Source organism: Hermetia illucens, chromosome 3, assembly GCF_905115235.1.
Source record: "Hermetia illucens chromosome 3, iHerIll2.2.curated.20191125, whole genome shotgun sequence".
In the NCBI taxonomy this organism is placed as follows: domain Eukaryota; kingdom Metazoa; phylum Arthropoda; class Insecta; order Diptera; family Stratiomyidae; genus Hermetia; species Hermetia illucens.
In genome coordinates this window covers 130159082-130176859 of record NC_051851.1, presented here as the reverse complement: position 1 = coordinate 130176859, position 17778 = coordinate 130159082, and the positions used below count along the sequence as shown (strand labels likewise).

Below are 17778 nucleotides of genomic sequence, written 5' to 3'. Positions count from 1 at the left end.
TAACAAGGATCAGATGTTGTCTTAAATCCATAAACCTGGAAATTGAATTAGAGAGACAATCGTCGCAATAAACTCGCCAATTCAGAAACCATCCAAATGGCTGGTATTGGCGAAGATCTCGTTGAACCGATCCACGGATTTTACAAGAAAATAACAAACGACGAAATGCTAGTATTCTTCTAGGTTAGCAAGCTCTGTTCCCCAGCTTCCATGTAAAAGAGAGGTTGCGTTACTTGGAAGAGGAATTCCTGACGAAAAAAAATTCATATGAGTGGAAGCAAAAGGTTCCTTGATTGGTCTGTCTATGTATGAGCGAATATGTTTTCATTTTTACGGGTGGGTTCTACAAGACAGCATCAGGAGTTGCAATGGGCAACACCCTTTCCTTCCTACTTAGCGAAATTTTCATGAAAAAAAATGTAAGAGAAAATGGGAGAGCCGAGAGCGTGAGAATAATCCCTCCGTTTTGGATTAGGTATATGGTAATGGTGATAATCATATCATTGCCGTGGTCAAGAAGCAAGACGTAACCTCCATTTTCGAAACTCCCAACAATATCCACGAAAAAATTGCCTTCAGAATGGAGACGGAAATGGAGCGCAGCCTTCCATTCTTGAACGCCAAAATAATGAACAAGGGTGGAAAAGTGGAGTTAGGCATCCACAGAAAAATCACCCATACCCGATCAACCATCTCAATAACCTCCAACTCTATTCATAGAGTCAAAAAATGAGCCCCTTCAACTTCATGATCCCCACGCATGATACCCGCAGTAGGCAAAAATGGGTTCCCTAACAGATTGCCTTCTATAGAGGGAAAAGAGTGAGGTTACAAGCAAATGGTAAACAACAACCACAACATCACTACGGAGAACTACGAGATGCTACACAGGGCACAAAGAACACTGACATTAGACATCCTGGAAAGTGAGGGATAAAGGATGGACAGACCTTGGGACCGCTTTATCGTGGCTCTTCAGCCTAATTTGAAAATAGTTAATTACGATGCAATTAATAAAAAATCCCCGATACTTGAATGGGTAGCTAATTACTTGGCTATTTAAGTATCTGAATAATTTGTCAAATAAAAATAGAAGCTAAGACTTTTTCAATTTAGATCATAAGCACTAAGAAATGGAACAACTGACGCCTGAAATATCGTTATATGCATTCAAATATATTAAGGTTGTCCCTAATTGAAAAACTGTGCATGATTGCACGCTACCCACATTATCAACTACAAATTTTGAAGTATTTCGGAGTGCACCTCGACTCCTAGCTCCAAACCAATGTGGAACCATTCTATCCAGAAAATCCGCAAAATCAGAAATGCTACAAATTTAGTTGGTGCTGTAGCGCTGTCATAGGTTCTGGGGCTTTCATCACATCACCATCAACAGGTTCACTTGCTACTCGGTTAAAGCTGAGCTTTGGTAATAATAGGAGGCTATTAGCATAGAGCCAGAGGCTAGGTCGCCTATTTATTACTAGAACGGCGGAAGCTTTCCTGTAACCATTCTATCCAGAAAATCCGCAAAATCAGAAATGCTACAAATTTAGTTGGTGCTGTAGCGCTGTCATAGGTTCTGGGGCTTTCATCACATCACCATCAACAGGTTCACTTGCTACTCGGTTAAAGCTGAGCTTTGGTAATAATAGGAGGCTATTAGCATAGAGCCAGAGGCTAGGTCGCCTATTTATTACTAGAACGGCGGAAGCTTTCCTTTCTACGGCATCGAAACTTATCCTAAATCTATCCCCATTCATATGAAGGTGAAACAGAAATACCCTTGGCGCGTCGGAAAGTGACAAATCATACGATTAAGCGGTCATCAAGAACTCACTATTCACTCAGGTAGCTCTGACGCCTAGTGATCACATACCTAACTCCAGATCTGCTTTTGAAAAAGCATACTTTGCTGTAACCACCAAAAAGAAGAATGATGGACAAATCTTCACCAACCGCACTTTTTGGATCGGCCTAACAGATAACTTCGGAACGATTACTGAAGTTGCCCGACCTCTCAGAAAAATGACGATCATATTTCAGTTACCATATCAGGGTGATTGGTGTGAATCTGTTGAAATTTGACCAATTGAACAACGCAACAACATCGCTGGCTAGGGAGACTGACGCACTGGCCCCAAAATCTAGCTACACTTTCTTTCTTCCCGCTATAACCCTATCCAATCCTCTGCTCTGGATCCCCGAGGATTCCATTGCAGTTTGGAAAATCGTTGAAACAGATTATCCAATTTAAATTTAAAGGTGCTGGAGACATTGTCTCTGCCCCGTGAAAACCTGGGTGAGATTATGATTAATCTCCCCATGCTGTCTTTCCAACTACTCCTGGATGATAGGCCTGTATGTTCATCGACCATTACCGGAGCATTCCCAACGCTGCTGCCATCTCCCTTCCTCTTCCCCCGCCCTTTTCGACATTCAGACGAATGCTACATCATCTGAGGCGATCCTGAAGATGGAACACATCATTCAGCCTGCTGTTCTTTAGACCGCACTCCATTTAGTTTACGTATATTAGATAAAACATGCAGTTAGGTCCTCCAAACTGCAGCTGCAAAGGACTCACCGCCACAGGTATATGCCCTTCCCACGTTACCAGCGGCGAACACTTTATTGCAAGCGGTGACGATTTGACACTTATTCCTAAGGTGCGCGTAATTTCTCTCGCGGCGATTGGTGGTGAGGACCGCTTCGGTTTTCTCCTCCGCAAGTGTCATTTTCCATGTGCACCTATCTTATGGGCGCAAATGGAGAACATTCGTGCGGAACAACCTCAGTTAGATGTTGATATTGAAATAACTGCATTTCCAGATAATGGGAAAAACTGCGAAATCAAATTTAACACCGCTCGTGCATCGTGCGATATTAAATTCGGTGTCACCTTCGGAGGATTTACATATAGGTGAAACTTCACCGCATTTTATACGACTTTGAAAAGCAATCCCAAGCTCTTCTCACAACTACTCGTTATTGTAGATGAGAACCCTACGATCGATTTTTCTCATGGAACCATCGAAGAGCTCGCTTTTTCGTGTGGAATTCGCAACCACTTTAAACAACCCCGCTCCCAGCTTCGCGGGACCACCATTCACGCATTACTTTTTGAGGTGGATTTCCCGTTATGCACTCATGCTTCGCGTCCTTTGGGGTTTCATCATCCTTACTTCCTTTATCAGCTCAGATGAATTTTTACAACTGCGGAAGAAACTGTAAGACGATTTCCCCTTGACCTCATTCCGCCACTATACTCTCCGTTCTTGCGCTCCTCCCCAGCGCTTAATTTCGGTGCCTTCTTTTCACCGCGAACCTTGAATGTGAAATATTACATGGTTTGGATCCTTTGGTGTTCCACGGACTACGGACAATGAATCATCCAGCCCAAAGCAGTGCAGATGCATCCTATAGCAACCACCGTGTCCCCTCATGTGACTCTAATTTTGCCGCATTTTTGCGTTCTGCATGTCCTTTAAAATGTCTTACATGGTACAAATGCGCTGCAAACCCTCTGAGCCTGAAAGTTTGCAAGCACCTCCGCCAACACAAGCGACATATAAAGCAGAATGGATCGTATCAATAAGGCTAAAAGCAATCTTTTCCGGTGTTTCCAACATACAGCAGCATTCTTGTAAGGGCCGCCCAGCAGCAACTACTGCCTTTAAATATGCATCCTCTAGGGGCTCCCTTAAGCTCAGTATGGCGTCAATTATCACCTCCAAGCACTTGATAGCTGTTTTTCATTGTACGGTTCGTTGTTAAGACCGCTTCTACTTTCCCATTCTCAACTCGGTCAATCAGAACTTTACCACTTTCAGTGTATCCGTCGCGTAAACGTTGACACCCTCTGGGTGCAGTCGAATTATGGGTGATGCCTTTATTCGTAGCCTCCTTTGGGGCGGGAAACATAAGCAGTGAATTATACATAACGTTCCACAGCAAGAGTCCAGTATCGATCCCTGTGGGAGCCCCGCTGTGATGATGTACTCTTTGGGATCCTCATCCATCTTGTACCAAAGAGCTATTTCTGAGAGATAATTCTTGACTAAACTCGACAAACATCAAAAAACACTTAAATGTCAGCCAATGCGCCTACAAGTCGGCCGCAATTAGTGGAGTTGAAGCGTTTTTGACATCCGGCCATCACAATTTCGTGTGTCTTTTGTCAAGCTCACTACCATGCATTATTGCATCCATTGTAAAGTGGGCGCATTGCGCAATAATGGTGCTGTGGCATGTCATTGCCGTTTTCGATGGTGGCTAACGATCTGTTGAAGATAACTCTTTCTATGATTTTCCCCATTGTGTTCAGCAGGCAGATCGGACGATCTCCAGGTGGCTTAATGGCTTTAGAAAGCACTAACTTTTGCTTTTTCGACTGGGCAGGGAATATTCCTTGTTTCAGGCACGCCTCGTAGGTGTTGGCGAGAATGTCGGGTCGTCTAGTCTTTAGTGCCAGCCTTACAGTCACCGATCTTACCACATATTTCCCACAGTTGTTTTGTTGATGGGGAAACAGAGTAGTAACAATTTTTTTCAGATAACATGGACGCAGCCTTTTTATTACTATTCTGTAAACCGTACTGTGTAAATCTGAATATTTGCACAACTGTTTGAAGCAGTTTCTTTTACTTTTGCGGCACGCCTCTTTTAAGTGGCACCCAGTTGTCCTCTGGTAAAGCCTCCTTGCCGGGAAACAAGCGATTCGCAAACTTCCGATTTCGTTCTTCCATCAGTACTGGGGAGTAGTTGCCCTGGGCATGGTAGGAGCGGATACTTTCGTCACTCATTTAGTAGTCTGGGTGACTTTTTCAATGGTCGTACCATTTATGGATATATCAGGCTCAAACGCCGCGGAGAACGTGACCCCCTCGAAAGCTTTCACCGCCAAACCCTTTTTTGGAGCTCGATTCACCCTTAATCTCCATGCATATTGTCTGGTGGTCACTGTAAGTATAGTCCTCATTAACTTGCCAAGTTAACGTAAAATGGCCCACCATGGATCCCACGTTCCTTCCTCTGGAAGTGTTTCAGGTCCAAACATTGGCAATGTGCCGGTTGTTACACCCTCCTTTGCTTTGCACAGAGGGGAACTTGGATTTGCTCCACAGTCCTTGCTGATGTGGCTCTCCGCTCTGCATCTGCTGCATTACTTCGTCTTGTGATTTGAACTGGTGCATGCCTTCATGATGTGAGCGAAACCAAGTCATATAAACCATTGTTTCAATTGCACCTGCTCCCTAAAATGACAATTAGGGTCGAACTCCTTTTTCAAGGTGTCCGGCCTCCATTTTGGTAGTGACCTTATTTATATCTAGCGTTATATTCTTGGATTTCTTGGCCTCCAACATACATTTGTGAATTCTGGATCTGCCTTCACTCACCTGAGAATGTCAACATCTTACCGTTCATCTCGGAGATGATAATATTCTCCGGTCGTATCTTCCTACTTTTTAGAGGTGCCACCTTTCTCCAAACTTTCTTGGCAGGTCCTTTGTTCTGGAATTACGGCTACGTAAATTTTACCAGCTACTTCGCCTTGCATTCTTAGCTGTTCCACTTCGTTAGGAGTTGAGACCTTTTTTCCCTTCGGCGTTTGCTGCCCTTTTGATTCGTTCAACCATTCACGCAGCCTCTTTCCCAGTTTCTCCCCCCTCGAGTTTTTAGTGGACGTCGGTTGTGTTGCTTGGATGTCGAGATCGGGAGCCCACTCCTAGAAATCGCCGGTATTGGGTTTTCGAAGCCCTGCACCGTAACCGCCCAAATGGACCCGGTTGATGGGAGGTTTATCAACTCCTCCCATATGACTATAATATATTTTGGATAGTACAATGTATATACATATATAATACAATATTTACAACATTTCGAATGCTATGATGTGGTTGCGCGATATTTACGTGCACATGATACCTAAAATCTAAGTAAATGATCCTTCCTGATTTTATGCACTGCGAAAATCGTGGCTTCATAATAATTTCATAACAAGTCAGTAGATAGGCCTACAATTCGCAAGCCACATAACGCTTTCACCAATGCAGCATTCATTAGAAGACTTCTGGAGACTCTTTAACCGACAAGTATCTGTTAGATGCAAATGATGTTTTCGAGTATACACTCATCGAACGAAGCAACTGAAGAAAATTAAAGAACTACCCCTCATCTAAAATGAAGCCACGTAATTATGTCGCTTGTGCGATGAACAGCTAACTCGTCTAGCTTTAGCGTCCGTTTGAAATAATTTAATCAGATAATAACACGAACACATTTGGAAGTTGATAACGTACATGTTGTGCTAATATTTACCGTATGAATTTCATCGGGGATACGGAAATAAAACCTTTCTCCAAGAACAACATCAACAGATGAGCCTAAAAGTGCTCTGGATGAAAGCCACCTTAATGAACTCTACGTGCCTTGCCTGATGGTCATATCATAGACGCTCACAGGTCAACATGCATTACCGACCAAGGGTTGAAGAAGATGATGAGTATGTTGTTTGAGAAAACCCTTATCCTATGAGGGAACAGACATTTTCCGGTCAAACATATGCTCCCAATGCTTTTGAACTACAGGCCTTACATACATAGAAGGATTCTGGGGATGCTGAACTCCATTAGCAGGGAAGTATCTGTGGACTTCTTAACTGCGGAGAATCTACTAGATACGAATTGAATATGAACTTATTTGTGTAAGGCATTACTAGGTGATTTAGGTTTGAACTGTTTTGATGACTTGACCTTTTTCAGAGTTTATCCGAAATTAGAGTAGCAGTAATAGTAACTGGATTTAGTATAGTATCATCTGATAATCAATATTTTATTGTAACTCGTATTTGTGCCGGATTTAAAGAGCCAAACGATAAATCTGGATTTTTAATGAAATTAATGAAAGTCTAGAAGTTATTTAACCCACACTGAGAAGTGAACAATTTTTAATTCCTAATTCGCAGAGGGGATTATTCCTGTAGAGGGTTTGGTGCATTCAGTTGACAGTGACTATCAATAATAGCAACTGATTCATGGAATATAATCACGTTTCTCAATGTTGATATCGAAAGTAATATCACAAACATCCCCTTTCATTACCCTATTCACTTGGCAGCCAATTGTACCAAGGATTACTTATTATTACAATATTTTGTCATTTTTACATAAGGTAGGTAGGGATTGGTACTGTCGTATACTTCATGTACATTATGTATACGACAGTACCAATCCCTACCTGATAGCAAAAATGATCTCGAGCAACTTGTTCAAAAATGGAATGATCGCCTCATGCAACACGGTCTCAGATTGAATTTAAACAAAACTGAATTTTTGACAACCGATCCCCATAAAACAGGCATACACATCTGCCCAGAACTGAGCGATTTAAATACCTTGGGTCAACGCTATCATCCAATGGAGAGCTGCGTTATGAAATTGCTTCACGCATTAACGCAACTTGGATGAAGTGGCGTTCCACAACTGGTGTCCTTTGTGATCGACGTATCAACGAACGTCTCAAATCTAAAATTTACCGCAATGTCGTCCGTCCAGTCGCTCTCTATGGTTCTGAGTGTTGGCCGACCATAAAAGACAATGAACGGCGTCTTGCGGTAATGGAGACGAAGATGCTACGTTGGACTAGTGGCGTCACACATTTAGATCACATCCGAAATGAGGATATCCACGATCGTTATGGGGTTGCACCGTTCCTGGAAAAGTTGCGAGAGAGGCGTCTTCGATGGTATGGTCACGCAATTCGTGCAAACGAGAATTCACCTGCCAAGATTGGTCTGAACATCGAAGTCGATGGTAAACGACCAAAAGGCAGACGTAAGCAACGGTGGCTTGATACGCTGGATGGGGATTTGAAAGCCTCGAGATTGCACCCAGATCAGGCATTCGATAGAGCCAAATGGCGAAGCCGATCACGACGAGCCGACCCCGCTTGTGAACGGGACAAAGGCTGAAGAAAAAGAAGGGTACCAATCCCTACCTACCCTACCTACCTATAAATAATAAATCAACCTTCCATACGAGAGAAGAAAAAAGATCCCGTAACGATGTCAGATAGATAGTATAATATGGTATTTTTACATGCAAGGGACAGGGAATCATGATTTTTGCGTACGAGCATTACATCATTTAAAAGTTGCCTGTGCTTATCATAATTAAAAGTTTGTCTATCAAACACAAAATCGAAAAACTCAGCCGAGAGAACAGATTCGCAACGGATAGTCGGTATCAACACTTTATAGGCGCCTGTTGTAGTGTTTGTTCCCTTAAGCGATGGTAATGTAAGGTAATATCATTTTTGTAATATTACATACATCACCTACTCATCGCTACATTGGTTATTCTGGGTCTAAGTGAAGGGAAATGTTGGGACTCTGTAAAGCATTCCTCTCCCTCGTGCATCACTTTGCGTACGCTGAGAAGTCTAATGAAAGCAGGTGCAACTTACTCGGGCATGTGAGGGAGAGGCATGGCCTTGTTAATTGTTTAAACAATGATAAGTGATTTGTAGATTTCTGCGCCTCATCATCAGCGGTAGATTTTTCGAGCAAAAGGCCTACGACAAGATCTGCGTAATTTTGATCAACAGAAAACAAACAAATAGACAGATCGGCCAAAACCAAAATAAATGTTGACATCACCCTCGAAAGGGACCATCATCATTATCTTCACTTGCGTATCCTTACTAAGTTTGCTCGTAGGGGAGCAAAACGTCGGAGTCCAAAATCTTATGTGTCGTCAAACAGTCACCTGCCATCAAAAGTGCCTTCACTTCTAGCGGGGGTTGAAATTGTCGGGCAGAACCCAGAAGGGCATCACAAGACGTGGCTGACTGCTGAAACGTGGGAGCAAACTGATAAATATAAAGAATCCGCGACGGTGAGGAGCTCTGTAATTGTGTCAATATCAGAAGTAAGGTGGTGCATACGCCATATCATTGCATTGGTGAGAGAAGCAAAAACTGCTGCGAATTACAGTAGTTTTACTAACATATTCCGCCTCAACAAAAACCTTGAAAGTGAACGAAAGTTTTTCGCCGACCTCTCTTCCATGGTAACGAGCAAATGAAGAGGAAGAATGAGCATTCCAGTCCAAATGTCTATGGGATGCTATCCGGTGAAATTCCACCTCACTTCAAAGGAAAGCCGCCATATTATGCAGATACGAACTACTCCTTCAAACACCATCGAAATTATCACTATTATTAACGCGGCTAAGCGGAGTAAAGCCGTCATACTTGATGGTTTCCCTATGGATATAGTCTCTTCAGTCCATGAAGCCTTTGTAAAATGTTCGGATCCATTTATTCGTAAATTCTGGGTTTCTAAAATTTTACCCATTGAACAGGGGAAGAGAAAGATAACCAAGATTTCGAATAAAGACAGCCGCTTTGAGTGCAAGAATGGAAGGGGGATTTTCGCACTCCCCGTTCTGGAACACATTGAAAAACTCTTTGTTTCCGTTTTGCATCCCACATCGACCGCATTAACGATCTTCGGGTCACTGCAACACAATGTACGGGGTATGTATCACTCTTCACCTGGTCTTCATTGATTCCGGGAAAGTTTCCCATAGCATGAATCTAAAGTATAACATATTTGGAACGCTCTACGTAGGAGGGTAATGCCTACAAACTAATAACTGCTATCAGTGGAGCATATAAAGACGTAAAATGTCACTTGGTGCATCGAGGTAAAATGTGGGAGCGTCCAGAAAAAAGCCTCTCTCTCTCGTTATCGTTGATGTCATTCATGCTGTACGACGTAATTTTCTCTCAGCGCTAGGGTAATAACATTAGTTTGTTCTCGCACCGTGTCATAGACGCTGGCCACCACCTATTTTGAACCTAAATTGCTCCTTTTGGGGTTCGTAGTAATGTCATCATGCTAGCGATATGTTTCAGATTTGCAAAACTGGTCTACCACCATCACTAGAATGTTTTTCTTACATAGGGTTACTTAAGATAGGGTCACTATCTCATTTATTAACATCTGACCTACGGAGTGAATGATTTCTGGCTGTGATCATGTTCGAAACAATACGTGAATACGTGTTTTTTTTCAAGTTCGAATTCTGGAGAATTTTGAACTTTCATATACGTTTACGTCATCGGAGTGTCGTGGACTTGTAATCACCGTCAGGTCTTCAGGAAAACTAATGCAAATACGGACCGATCCATTTTATATGATCTACCTTAAAGGCGCTTTCAATATGAGAAAAGCCTTTTTCGGAATTTAGCTTTTAATTAACCGAGCTACTAAGATACTTAGAAGGGACATAAGTCCAAGCGACCCCCATTCGAGCTATGTTTCCCAAATTAAAACCATTCCTTACACCTGGCGCCACCACTGCGCAGCAGTTGCTAACAGGCATCGCATACAGAGCTAGGCTTACTACCGTTGCGATCGAAAAATTATTATTTAGATAGTTCGCCCGATAGTTCGATCAACCGACGCAACCTTCTCCTACATCATAATTTTGTCTAAAAGTGTAGGCTGATATAAATTTTGACGTTGGTTTTGAAGTGTGTTATAATACTGTATTTCTAGACCGTAACAGTACACTAGAAGGATTGGTCAGCATTATTAGATAGTAGTATTTGATGAGATTTTCTGGATCGACCAATAGTTTGATTATCAGTTGTGGTAGAGACCCCGTAGCGGTATTGCAGCCTGAAATAACTTCCTTAAGCGTAGAGACAGCTCTCTCACCTTTGCGATTGCTGCTACCTTTGGGCCATGGGCTCCTTCTAAAGCCGAGAGGAATGTTTCCTCCTCAAAAACCTCGACGGACTAACCAACTGTTTAGATTTTTTTTTGTTTCTGGAGCTCTTTCAACTGTCATTTCCTGTCCTTTCCTATCGGGAAAGGGAGCCTAGAGGGCCGCGATGGCGAACAGTAACTCACTAATGCTTTATTTTTTTTTTACATCGGGAAACAATTTTTCGATGTCATGGCCAATGCTATTCGTAAACCGAGTATGCACGTCACAACACTCTGCACCAGCTGAAACCGAGGGATTTGGAGGTGAGAGCCTGCGGCCAGCTAATCGACCGCGGCTGAATTGCGTTCGTGAAAACGTATGTGGCGTTCACACTCTCTTCCAGTGTCGTCTGCCCCCTGGAAGAAAGGCTTCAGGCTATCTAAGGAGATTGTCTTGGGCTTCCCACCGACGTCCAAACTGAGCGAATTTGAATTTAATCTCACATGAGGTGGGAATTAAGATTGAGAAAGTGAGTTAGGGGGAAGCGCTTTTGGTAGGGAGAGAGAGGGCTTTTGCAGGCATATGCCGTCCTGCATTGAAGTAAAATACATGAGGATTTTGAGGTCCAAAGCAGTATCTGTCAGGGTTGCATTTTTTCATTGAAACCAGTGCCTTGTCCGCAGAAAGTAGAGGACTCTAATGGATCATGATATCTTTACTCAAACACCTTGACTATTACTACTACTACTAATGGCATCTGTTTGTTCTCTCACAGATCCACAGTTGCAGATTTGCAAAAAGATGCAAAAAGAGTCGGATCGACGATAAAAAAGAATGAAACTAAAATTTTCGGATTGACGATGGATGAATCGGTAAAGCCGATTGTCACTACTTGATGAAGTGGGAGTTTGAGAAAATGGGCTCAAGAAGAGTAAATTTATCTTGCGTATTTTAATCCACAGTAAATCGGCAACTGACAGGGTAGTAACTACAACTGTCAAGAAACTTAACCATAGCTAGCTAATGAGTGGTATGTTGGTGTTTCGTTTTCCTTTCCGTATTCCTCTCCCTCCAGCTGCACTACCCTTTTACACTCTGCAGAGAGATGGAAGATGCGAATGCAGTGCGGAAGCTGCCCCAGAAAACAATCCTTCAAGAACCGTTTAACATCTGGTCAAGTTCCACTTCTCGTGGCTGAAATCGCTAGTCAATGTTTACAAAGACACTTGTTCCAGCGTGTTGGATTTTTACCCACTAAAACCAACTCCCTAACTCCTGTCCTCTTCCCTGCGAAACCCGTACAAAGTATTATGTCGCCGTGTGGACATGATTCTTCTTCTTCGATTGCATTTGCAAACGCGCTTTTCCCGCCTGCTTTGCCCCTCTCAATCTCCAACCGCCCTACCTTGTCGTTAACTGTATTCCAGTTCTCCTGGCACACAAGCATTTCCCCAATTAGACTTACCGGTGCTACTGGTCATCCCAATGTCTCCTCTACACTCTTCCCTTCCTGTGTGAATCTAGCACAATAGAAGAAAACATGCTCCGAGTCCTCCGGAATTCGGCCATAGCTGGGAGAGTTGGGTAAGCTGTCCAGTTTAAACGTCTAGAGGTATTTATGGTATCCGCTGTGTCCCGAGAGAAATTGCGTGAAATCATAGTTTATCTTACCATGTATTCTCTGCATCCACGCTGGGAATCAATCTGTGAATCCATCGATGTCCTTTTGCATCCAAGACCAATCTGTCCAATATAACCTCGAATCTCGTTACGGTTAAGCTTGGAGGTCGTAGTTCAAATTTCACTGGCGGTAATGGAATTTGTATCGTGATTTGACGTCGGATACCGGTCGATACATTTGTGAATGTGAAATCAGGGTGATAATCTTGGGCGAGCGCAATGATGACCACATTGCCTCCTGTGGGGTCCTGTAATCCTGTAGTGCACCGTTACGGTCTTGAATGAAGTGCTCTAACGCACTTCAAGGTCTCGATCCAATTGGATTGTTGAGCCAACGATTATTATTAGGTTTGGAGGAGCATAACAACTATAGACGTATATGCCATCTATTTTTGCCCACAAAGCCGCTGCACTTGTAGGATCGGCCACCCTTACATTATTATTTGAGTTTCTATGGGGTTCGCTTATTATACCTACTTGGACCTTTGATTCGTGGGTGGTCTGTGAGGGCAGGTCTTGAGCGGCCCTACAGTGATTGAGGTTGATTTGGACCAACCTCAGTTTTTTAGATCATTACCGCCTTTTTGAACTCGCTAGGTTCACCTTTTCATCGCAAAGCGCGGATTTGGGATTCTTGCTACGTTCCCGAGTAATGTCACTTTTCCTCATAACGTTTGCATGCAAACCGATCAACCGCACTTATGCATGCTCTCGCCAGATGCCCGTATAAGAGACACTTGAAGCCTTCAGCTTTATTTGAAATAATCAAAACTTTCTTGTGTTATTTATTAGTCTTGCAAAAACCGATATTTCGGGAACCACATCTTCTCTTCATCAGTGCTAACCAGTCTTTCGGCGTTACTCTCTCTGGATCTTCTCAATTCGAACATAGGATGTCACTTTTGGTTCCTTCGGATCCTGATTACATTTCCCCTCCATTCCTTTGAGATTACGGTTTCACCCTTCTTAGTATGCCTGTGTAAGACATACTACCAGTGCTTGAAATTATGATCGCCTCGGGGTGGATCCTCATTCGCTCCTTCTTTTTTTTTCGCTTTTTGGTCCAACCTTAGTCCAACCGTCGTGTACCTTTTGATCAGAAATCGGCTACTTTAGCGGCGCTAGTGTTTTAGGTACTTTCCACCTACCGAAATTTTAGGCTTCTTCTTCAGAGCGGGTGATACGCCTTTTTGTTTTTTGAAAACCTGCTGATTTCCTGGATGCTTGTCTTCCATTTCTCATTTTTTCCCCTGCCCATCCACGATTATACGGTTGGGTGCCACCTGCGTTGACCGCCTTTCCTTGGAAGGCGTAATTTTCAAGGCTCTCTTTCATTTTGAATGTGATTAAAACGTGTCACGCCATTAGTCTAACGGAGCATCTTAGTCTCCATTACCGCAAGATACCATTCATTGTCCATTGAGCCAACACTCCGAACTATAAAGAGCGACAGGACAGACGACATTACAGTAAATTTTAAATCTGGCACGTTCGTTGATACGTCGATCACAAAGATCACCAGTTGTGGAACGCCATAACGCATTTCTCCATTGGCTGATAGCGTTGATCTGACATATTTAAAGTGCTCAGTTCTGGGAGGTCACTGCCGCTGGCTGCGATTGTGTCTGCTTCATGGGGATCGGTTGTCAAAAAAGTTTTATTCAGATTCAATCTGAGATCGTGTTGCATGAGGCGATCATTCCATTTTTTGACAAGTTGCTCGAGATCATTTTTGCTATTAGATGCTAGGAAAACATAATCTGCATAAAGTAGTGTACAGGGCGCTGGACGTTAGATGTCCCGTGTAACGGTGTCCATAACAATAACAAAGAGGAATGGTGACAGAGCGCTTCCTTGCTGAACACTAACAGAGACACGAAGCGGTTTCGATACACTCGCCACACTTCGGACTTTACTTTCCGGATCGCGGTAGAATAATTGCACTGAGCGCACGAGTTCTGCTTGCACTAAGTGTTGTCGTAGTGCACACCAGATGGGTTCGTGTGGCACACAGTTAAACGCTTTCTCCAGATCCAGAATAGCAATGTAAATAGGGCGATACTTCTTACGGTGTTTCTCCATGAGTAACCGCACAGCGTGTGTGGTGTCAGTGGTTCTGCAGTTCTTGAAAAATCCGGCTTGATTCATGGTGATTTCAACGATTTCGTGAATCCGGTTGTGAAGAATGTGTTCAAAAATCTTCATGCTATGAGAAAGTAACCGGATCCGACGGTAATTTGAACATTCTGCTGGACTACCTTTCTTTTCCCATTTTAGAACTGTGGTACTTTCTTGCCGGTCAGGTGGTATTTTACCTTCCCGAATAACCCGATAAAAAAATTGACTGAGCCACAGTGTTGGGTCCCAGCTCTTCGCTTTCCAGAGCTCAGATGCGATGCCGTCAGGTTTTCCCTGATTTCATTCGTTTCATTGCTTCCTCAACTTCAGTTGCACTGGAAGTTACGTCTCTGGGGTTTTACGTGGGTGCCTGTTTCGGGGGCTTAATCCCATGGTCTTCCCGAAACAACGCATTGATTTTGTGACCCCAATCAGATCCCCGCTGGGGTAAACTATAACGGTACCAGTCTATACCGAGCGCATGGCATATTCGTGGATGCAAGAGTTAAATCTACGGCTCGCATGTTGAAACGCAACACCACGTCGAGGCCCCAAGGTCTCTGTTCGCTTGAAGGTAACCGCAACCCCCATGAACCTCCCATTAGAGGTCCAACTGCAACAACTGTGCTGAACGCACATACAGCAAGAATTGTCCTGAAGTATGTGAATTCAGGGGCTATCCCGGTTCCCATGGTACTAGTATACCCCTGGTAAAGTTTTGGTGACCTATTGCCACTTGAAATGAGTTCCCGTGCAGACTTGAGTCTAATTAGGCCTTTGGAGCATTCTCCTACTGCATCACGGCCGGCAAACCAATGTGGTCCAGCGGGTTTTCGCCCCGAATATACGAAGGCAACTTTCAGCTGTATAAAATCTGATTTCCTAAGTGATGCACTATTCACTTATGCTTCATTCTTCAAATGAAAACTTCCCCACCATCCATCTAAATAAACTAGCTGACATCATTTTATAAGTCATAGAACGGCTTCTCTGTAGTTCGTTTCTGGATCTCAAAGTTCTGTTGTATTTTGGTATAGGCAATAGTATTTGAAGCGAATCCTATTATTCTTAGTCAGACGTGTAGAATCTGCGCTGCGCTATCAAAAGTCGTAAAGCGACAGTAGAATGGTATCGCATATCCGCAATCAGTGTGTAGTCACTTTTGAGCTACAAATACGGAAATATTTAAAAGAATTTTTACTTTTCTAATTTGATAATTACTCGTATGTATTCACAGCCTGTCTATGATGGGGTGATAAGGGTTTCGATTCGGTAACTTCCGATATATAGTATATACTAAGCAGGTCTGCATCATTCTGAAGATAAGATCAATAAAAATATTTCTTGGCGCTTCCGAAAGGATTTTCAGTCCCAAACTCTAGCAACGGAGAGGAATAATATCACAAGCTCGCTGAAAAAAACTGCTTACCTCCTCACATTCCCAATTTTAGTCGATATCCTCTGATTCAGCGACAACTCTTCGTTCACAGCATTACGAGTACATCCACCAGTCATCATCTCCTTAACATCTCAGCTTACCTCAAATATTTGCTACTATTTCAGGTATACTGTATGTCGGATTATGACATCTCATCGATTGAACACGAAGCACTTCTCCTTGTGGTTGCATCGACTTTTGGAAATGGAGATCCACCGGAGAATGGAGAGGTAAGTTCCTACTCCTGCCTGCCATCCTCGCACTCAACTTTCCCATTTCGCCATCTATAACCCAATTCTTAGTCAAAGAACGAATATGTGAAAGTTTTTCACAGAAATTTGATGATCTGCGGATTTGAAAGTTTGCGAGAATAAAGTTGAGTGGCTGGAGTTGAATGATGAATGAATGGATGAATGGGTAGCGAAGGAGCTACCCTCTAATCAGATATGGTTACTGATGCGAGCTCCTCTCGATTTTCTTCTTTTTCCTTATTTGGCTTGATAGGTATTCGCACAGGACTTGTACGCCATACGACTACAAGAGAGTGGGGAGAATATTAATGGGGGCAATACGAGGTAAGTTTTAATTATTAACTTTATTCTCTTTTACTGGATTAACGACAAATGATTTGGTAGTAAAGTTTAGGGTTAGAAAATTATAGCTAAAGTTTAAAAAAATCAAATATTTAGATCTAGTGTATAAACTTCATAGAAAGGGTAAAGATTCGTTTTGTTCCAAATGGTCCATGACCAGTGGTACTTGTTTTTAAGCCAGTGCTTATCCATCAAATCATTCACTTCATTGATTTCCAAAGAAAAAGGTTCGCAACGTTAAAAACGTTTCCTAGACATTGTCTTCAGGCGATTTTATTAAAACTCCGTCACTGTCGAAAGCAACCCGCAAAAAATTTAAATATTAATGCAGGCAAATTGTCTTTTGTTAATAATTGCTATCCTTCATGCTGTCTTATTCCATATCCTCCTAATTCCCAAGAATAAACAACAAAAATCATTTCCAATTCCCTTTTCGTTCAAATATTAAAACCAGGCCAAGACCCTCACGGAATTGAAGTTTTAGGCATTTTCCAACTCCGACCCAGTCCAAAAGTTGAAGGAAATTTATACGGTCCAGTAAAATCGGGCGCTTTATGACGGTATAAAACCCTTTCCGGCGATCCTTAAAATGTTAATCAGAATTTTTTAAAATTGTCACAGATTTAATCAATAACAATATTATGATGTCTTAGGGTTCCGGTTTTATTGTTCTCGTTATTTCGCACGGAAGTAAAGAGAATTTCAACGAAAAAATTCAAATGGGAATTCGAAGTTTTTAAAGGATTCGTTTCCACATTGAATGATATGTTAATTTCAAATTGGAATAATTTATGGCGACGTAAAATTTCGAAACGTAATTCTTGGAAAACGAAAAGAAAGTTCTTTTATAGACCAGCATCACTTTTCTTAGTTAACGTTTATATTTATGACGTAACAATGTTTGTTAAAGGTAGGTTTGCGTAAAATTGGCAGTTCAAGCAAAACCTTCAATTTAATTTTCGTGTAAATAACAGGAATACAAAGGGAACGTATCACCATTAGAGGGAATGTAGTGTCGTTTGCTAACTTTCTTCCAAGGATGACAGATAATATTAGGTTTCTGCTATACTTAAAACCGGAACCCGGACAATACAAGGTTCATGCTTTTTTATATGAGCAACTTTGGGTGGCTTAAAATTGAATTGGGTACTATTTTTCCAAACTCATTTATATGCGAGTTTGCTAAATGAACTCTGTCGAGCATGGGGAAAATTATATGGTTGTC

The 17778-nt window shown here is 42.4% G+C and overlaps 1 protein-coding gene across 2 annotated transcripts in view; it reads left to right on the top strand.

Annotated features, from left to right (window-relative positions):
* LOC119651134 (nitric oxide synthase) overlaps positions 1-17778 on the top strand; it is a 359499-nt gene that overhangs the window by 250786 nt on the left and 90935 nt on the right. For both annotated transcript variants that reach the window (XM_038054529.1, XM_038054528.1), the window contains exons 12-13: positions 16086-16190; positions 16465-16535. In XM_038054529.1, the coding sequence (XP_037910457.1) occupies positions 16086-16190; positions 16465-16535 (176 nt within the window). The remainder of the gene's footprint in view (positions 1-16085; positions 16191-16464; positions 16536-17778) is intronic.